Source organism: Elephantulus edwardii, unplaced genomic scaffold (genome assembly GCF_000299155.1).
Source record: "Elephantulus edwardii isolate Elephantulus edwardi_28Jun2011 unplaced genomic scaffold, EleEdw1.0 scaffold00116, whole genome shotgun sequence".
Taxonomy (NCBI): Eukaryota; Metazoa; Chordata; class Mammalia; order Macroscelidea; family Macroscelididae; genus Elephantulus; species Elephantulus edwardii.
The window spans coordinates 8,443,880-8,451,135 of NW_006399866.1; the positions used below are offsets into that span (position 1 = coordinate 8,443,880).

The following is a 7,256-nucleotide window of genomic DNA, read 5'->3' on the forward strand; positions in this document are numbered from 1 at the left end:
TAAAAAAAAAATCAAGAGACATATTGCCCTGGGAAAATCTGCTGTCAAGGATCTCTCCAAAATTCTAAGAAGCAACAGTGCCAATTTAAAGACTAAGGAGCACTTAATCCAATACATGGTCTTTTCAATAACTTGCTATGCACCTGAAAATTGGACAATAACGTAAAATGATAAAAGAAGAATTAATTGATGCCTTTGGTATTGGAAAAGAGTACTGAGTATGTGAAAAAAGACATCCTGCTTGGTAAGGTAGAGGGTCATCAAAAGAGAAGATGACCCTCAGTAAAATGTAGCCAGATGTAACAAGAGGCCTTAATCTCAACAAGATGTAGTAAGAGAAAGACCCACAAGCAGCAATGGGCTCAAGTATACTGGAGATGATGAGGACGGTATAGGTTAGGGTACAGATAGGCTGTCCATAGGGTAGCTATGTGTCATGGTTCACTCATGTGCATCTAACAATAACATACCCACTAGAGGTGACACAGCAAACTGAGAGGAGGGCTGCCAACTCAATGGCAAGCAAGCAGCAGTTCATATCCACAAGCTGCTGTATGAGAAAGTTGGGCAACATCCTCCAGGGTGATTTGCTGCTTCTGAAAACTCACTGGAGGGTCAGCTATGAGTTGGGTACAATTTAATTTGACAGCGAGCATACATATATATCCCTACAGTATGCAACATTTCTCCAAACATTGGCAAATATTCCCTAGGAAACAAAATAATCTCTATTCACTACTTACAGCTATAGATGACATCTAGCCTGGCTCAGTCACTGACTCCTGATGATACTGGCCATAATTTCCCCTTCTGGATTTGAGTTTCCCACCTGGAAAAATTGTTTCTGAAGTCCCTTCTAAATTTGGCATTAAGGAATTGATGGCTGCATAAGTTACCAGATGAGGTAAGTACTGTTATTTTCAGTTTCTCCTAGGACGTAAGATTCCTGTATAACCTGTAGGCCAGCAAAGCTAATAATCAGTACATTCTAAATGGGTTTTAGCACACAAACTGGAATTGGATTTATTTAAGTAAATTTACTTACCAGGATTCAGCACTTGTAAACAGTTCCGATTTCCTGACTGGTCAGCACCTCCAAACACCCAGATGCTGTTAGGGGTGCATGAGGGAATGAAGCTGGCATGCTCATACCGGGGCAAAAGGCCTTCCTCAGTAGCTAAATCCCACTGGTGTATACCTAGAAAACAAGTCATCCAGATTCTCAGTCATGGTTGCTTAATGCTTATACTGAACATACATGAGGTGAGTAGTAGGAGGATTAAAACATAAATAAATAGCTCTTTGTCAAATTAACTGCGAGAATGAAGACCATTCTCAGCAACCAGACTGTCGACATTCCAGAGAATGTCGACATTACTCTGAAGGGCCACACAGTTATCGTGAAAGGCCTGCGGGGAACCTTGTGGAGGGACTTCAATCACATCAATATAGAACTCAGTCTCCTCGGAAAGAAAAAGAAGAGGCTTCGTGTTGACAAATGGTGGGGAAACAGGAAGGAACTGGCTACTGTTCGCACCATCTGTAGCCACGTATGGAACATGATCAAGAGTGTTATACTGGGCTTTCATTACAAGATGAGGTCTGTGTATGCTCATTTCCCCATATCAACGCTGTGATTCAAGAGAGTGGATCTCTGGTTGAAATTTGAAACTTCTTGGGTGAAAAATACATTCGGAGAGTTCAAATGCGATCAGGTGTTGCTTGTTCGGTATCTCAAGCCCAGAAAGATGAGTTAATTCTTTAAGGAAATGACATTGAGCTTGTATCAAATTCAGCTGCTTTGATTCAGCAAGCTACAACAGTTTAAAAAAAAGCATATCAGATAATTTTTGGATGGTATCCATGTCTCCGAAAAAGTAACTGTCCAGCAGGCTGATGAGTGATAGTTATGAGTTTTCCAGCTACAGAAATGAGGCCGGTCAAATCATATGCATCTGACTTCAAAATGGATCTGATTCTTGTAATAAAATTCTATTAATCTGAAAAAAAAACACACACCACAAACCACCATAAATAAATAGCCAAGTAATCACTTAAAAGATATATACAATCTCCAAAAAGTTCCATTTAGGAAGCTGTCTGTCTACTCCATCTCTACACTACTCTTCTTTTGGGTTTACGTATGAACACTGAAGAACTAGCATGGTGCTGAAGGTGGTCTTTGAACCACAACTGGCTCATTCCACTGGGGGTGGATTCTGACTCTCCAGACCAACAGGTCAGACCAAGGCCAGCAGGGGACCAGGGCCTTGGGCAGCAGAGAACTTCTTTCCTGGGCAAAGACTCCCTACGAAGACTACTCATGTGTACCTGACTGGCCCAGAAGCCTTGGTGACAGAAGTCATCGCTAAAGGCTGAGTGCACACCTCCTTATCTCCCTTATAAGCCTATACATTGTAATAAACTCTATTTAGCCAAAAAGAAAAACAAAGTTCCTGTCCTGATATTATGTGTTTCACAATTAAAAATCTGCAACAAGACATGTGTAATTGATCAAACTGGGGCAGGAGCAAGGCAAAAACAGACTAAAGAAAGGTTTACATGTGGTGAGCTCTGGCTAGTAGTGGCCAGAAGCTGCACTGCAATCCTAGAGGTGCGAGGTTCAAATCCACCAGATGCTCAGCTAGAGAAGGAGGAACGATCTCCTTCTGTACCAGTCAGATCTGATTTGATGGTACACACACAAATAATAAAATAAAAACTAAAAAAACTTTAATAAAAAAAGAAAGGTTTAAACACAGACAGAAATATGGTAGAGGACGACATGGATGGGAGAGGTAAGGGAGAACAGATTAGCAAATGGATGGGTAGAGTGGGAAAGGGATGACACAGTGTGGTTTCAATAAGACTATGTAAATAATGGCATTGTACAAATATTTAATGTTGTAAGACAAAGTGCACATGAGGGTCTCAATGAAAATAAATTTAAAAAACAAACAAAACCCAACAAAATTCTGTCCTATTCTAATCACAGGTCAGATCCAGAAGGCTACTATATTATTTTTACTTTCTAGCTTTAACTGATTGGATCAAAGCAGCCACTTGACCCAGGCTATATCAATCAGGTCCTCCTTCTCAAGGACTAGGAATTCAAACAGACTTCTGGATTTGGATGGCATCTTCCACCATGTGTGGAGAAGCAGAGAAAGTCAAAGAATGGGATAAAGAATAAAAAGAAAGAAAGCCTATTGTGTAAAGGAGGTCTTGCCCAGAGAGAAAAAGAGAGGAAGCGACAAATGGGTTTTACAATAGTATTCTACTCTCTCCTGAGACTGAGCTGCATCTCCTGCCCTTGGGTTCTACAAAACACCCGTGGATCTGTATAATTAAATCCTCCTTTGCTGGTTTAAGTTGGTGTGTGTTACCTGTTACTAGGTGATTTCTGGCAAAACTAAGTTCAGAGAGTAATACTATCAAATCCCTTCATTATTTTAGAAAGACACTTATATAGCACTTTTATGGGCATTATCTTGTTAGATGATTACAACTGCCAAGTGAAGCAGGTTATTATTCCATTTTACAGGAGACTGAGGCTCAGATGGTTTAGATGGGATGACCAAGGTCACAAAGCTATTAAGTGGCAATAGAGACATAATTGAATTACACAGTGAGCTTCTGAAGAGTGGTGGAGACTATGGCAAACTGAATGACAGCCTCATTGATAGAAGGATGCTGCTACTCAGCCCCAAATCTTTCTTGTCATGTCAAATCTTCCAAAATCATCAAGGAAAAAAAAATTTCAATATTTACATTGAAGTCTTCTGACATTTACTTGCCAAACAAGTGACATTTAAACACTAACATAAAGGAAGCTCTGACTACCTAGTGGCAATAAACTGCACTGTAATCCCGAAGGCATGCAGTTCAAATGCATCAGAAGCTCTGCTGGAGAAGAAGGGGCAATCTCCTCCTGTGTCAGTCAGATCCGACTTGACAGTATACAACAAGAAAAAAGGAAAACAGGATAAATTAAAAAGGAAAATGGGGAAAAACAAAACAACACAACACATTATGTGAGTGCATCTAACAAAACATATATAGGGGTCTTCAGTTTTTAACACTTGTTCTGATACATGACAGTAGTCATTCATTTATTTGTTCATTATTCATCAAAATACTTATAAAGCACCTACCCTGTGCCAGGGGCCATGGCATGGTAGTAGCTAGAGATACAAAATAAGGAAAATAATCCTGTGTCCCATTTTCATGGAATGTATGTTCTTGTGGGAAAGATAACAATAGTGACTAAGGTTATAGAGGATAGGGTGGAAAAGTACGATTACTATGGAAATAAAGGGCAGGCAAACCTAATTATCCCAGGAATATCACAGCAAACTTTCTGAGAAAAATGACACTGAAGCTGCGATATGAAAGATGAATAGTATACAGGTGAAAAGAAGTTCCTAGGGAGAAAGAAAAATATACTAAGGCTAGAAGACTAGAGAGTATAATGGGTATTCAAGTGTGGCAAATAATAGCTTGGAAGCTATAAGAAACAAAGTTGGGTAAGGTTTCAAACAAGTTAGCACAGCCTGATCTGTATTTTAGACAATACCGTCTGGTTAAATATGGAAAATTACTGCCTGGAATTAAGCAGGAAGATGAAGGAATAGGTTACTAAAGTCTAGTTGAAGGATGAGGGTGGCTTGGCGCATAGTAATAGCAGTAGTAGTGGGGAGACATGAATATAGTGGATATTTAGGACTTGGTGATTGATTGCATGGATGGATGAGGGAGAGAAGGAAGTTACCAATGTCTCTCAGAGAACTATTTGATAACTGAAGGGCAGGCCTCTTTTCCATCAAATCAAGGAGTTATTAGTAGGACAGATGGCTGCAGGATGTCAAATGAGACCTTAGGGATTTGTCAGTGAAGTTCATTTCTTTAGAAGAAAATCTTGCTGCATGGTCTGAACTAGTATTCTTGAGAATACTTCAGGCATGGCAGACAGTACTCTCTGGCACCACTCCAACTGCTTCTGGTCTTACCCAGATCCAAAGTGTGCACATCTGAGAAGCTCCTGCTTGGATCTGCTCCTCCAACAATGAAGACCTTCCCATTCTTGGCATCACCAACTGGGGGTAAATATGAGCAGCTGTGGCCAACCCGAGGACATGGGCTATCTCCAGGAGGGGTCAAGGTGTACCTGCCAAAGAGAAGATGAATTCAGGTGGCCCAAGCATAGACCAAATGTGAGAAAAGTTTCTTTCTATTTCTTTTTTCTTTTCCCCCATTTCTCTTGAAATTCACCAGAATGAAGGTTCTTATTTAGACACTTACCTCTGGCTTTTAATTTTGTCACTAATTTCACATAATTAGAGCTGGATTGGGTTAGTAATGATTCCATTTCTGAGATAAGGAAATTAAGACCCAGAAATGTTCAATGGCACGTCCACGGACAGGATTGTGGTTATAAGCATGGATTGTGAATTCAAACAGACCTAGTTCAAGTTCCCACTCAGGTAGTTTCTGAATGCGTAACTTTTTAGAAGGTACTTCTAACATTTCTGAATCTTAGTTTCCTCAGAACTGAGACTAAAAAGAATTCTTAGTTGAAAAGGCGATTTTAACGACTAAGCCTGGCTGCAGTACACAGGACTCAGTAAATGGTGACTGGAGTTGTATACACAGTCACAGAGGAACCCACGGAACCAGGAAGGGTAAAGCTCAACAGCCAAAGAAACAGACTCTTCAATTTATTGATTTTTAAAATATTTTCCTGATAATTCACAAAACTCAGTAAAATGGAAGGTAATACCAAGACAACATAGACTATATTCCATTCTCTGAAGTTATTCTGAATGCTGGCTGAGAGAGCTTCCTGATACAAGAAGAAAAATACCTCGTTATTCTTCAAGTCTCACCCCTCCGTCTCTCCTCAATCTTTCTCCCTACTTGATTCTCCACACTTTGGTCTTCTGGTTCCCTACCAACCATTCAGGGAGTTCTATTAGTTAGTGGGTAAGGAGTTTCACTGTCAACTCAAAGGCAAGGGGTTTGAATTCACCAGCTTCTAAGAGGGACAAAGATGGTCAATCTCTTCCCATGTGATTTACAGCCTCTAAAAACCCACCGGAGGGTCAGCTTTGAGTTGGTTTCAGCTAATGAGTTAGTTTTTGTTTTGTTTTTGTTTGTTTGTTTATTTTATTATCTTTGTGTGTGTATTGTCAAATCAGATCTGACTGGTACTGGAGGAGATTGAACCTCCTTCTCCAGCAGAGCATCTGGTGGATTCGAACCACATACCTCTGGGATTGCAGTGCAGCTTCCTGCCACTAGGCCACCAGAGCTCCCTTAATGAGTTAGTTTTATTACTTATCTCTGTACCTGTTTTTTATGCTTCCTCCTTTCCCATCAGCCTCTTCCTAATTCTCAACTTTCTTAGAATTTTCTTCCGTTTAGGCCTTATTTGTTTACCTGGTTAATTTTATCTATATTGATAGCTTGAATTACTAGTCATATATACATTCATCAGTGATTTTGAAATCTTTCTTATCCAGCTTTGTATTTTGATATATAAATTCACATATCCAATCTGAATCCAATCCATCTGAATATACCAAGCATCCTGCTTATAATGTACCAGGCATGCTGGTACATATACTTCAATAAAACCAATCTTACTGCTGTGGGCTTTGGACTGACTCAGAGTTAATGCTCTATTGGGTCCCCATGAGAGGAGACTATCCTTCTTTCTTGGAGTCACAGCTGGATTTGAAACATGAGAGAGGCAGCATCACTGGGTTTGCAGAGCAAATCCTTATGGACTCCCCAAGACTATACTTAGTCTACACAAAAAGAGCTCCTTGAAACTATACGTAGTCTACACAAAATTTCTTTGCGGATAGAACTTTTATCCTCACTGAAATTTACAACTGAAGAATCAGGGCTTAGGTTAAATAACTAAATTGAGAGGACAGAACCATCTAGACACATGGTGAACAAGATAAAAAAAGTTCTTGCCTTCATGGCAGACTTCTTGGGAAAAGAGATATTAAATGGATTAATTCACAAATATTCATTTCATTTCATGTGTGCTATTAAGGACAATGACCATATGATATATTACTCTGGAGATGAAAAGACAAGGAAAAATGGGGTTGCCTTCATAGTAAAAAAAGTAATTTCTAGATCCATCTTGAAGTACAACATTATGAGTGACAGGATTATATCCATACGCTTACAAGGAAGTCCAGTGAATACCACTATCATTCAGATATACGCACCAACAACCA

General features: G+C 39.7%; 1 protein-coding gene and 1 pseudogene across 1 annotated transcript in view; one reads left to right on the forward strand and one right to left on the reverse strand.

The window, feature by feature from the left end:
* RABEPK (Rab9 effector protein with kelch motifs) overlaps positions 1-7,256 on the reverse strand; it is a 61,051-nt gene that overhangs the window by 36,014 nt on the left and 17,781 nt on the right. The window contains exons 3-4 of the mRNA XM_006892620.1: positions 5,010-5,167; positions 1,046-1,198 (exon numbers count right to left, since the gene is read on the reverse strand). Of these exons, the coding sequence (XP_006892682.1) occupies positions 1,046-1,198; positions 5,010-5,167 (311 nt within the window). The remainder of the gene's footprint in view (positions 1-1,045; positions 1,199-5,009; positions 5,168-7,256) is intronic.
* Positions 1,323-1,904, forward strand: LOC102844779 (annotated as a pseudogene).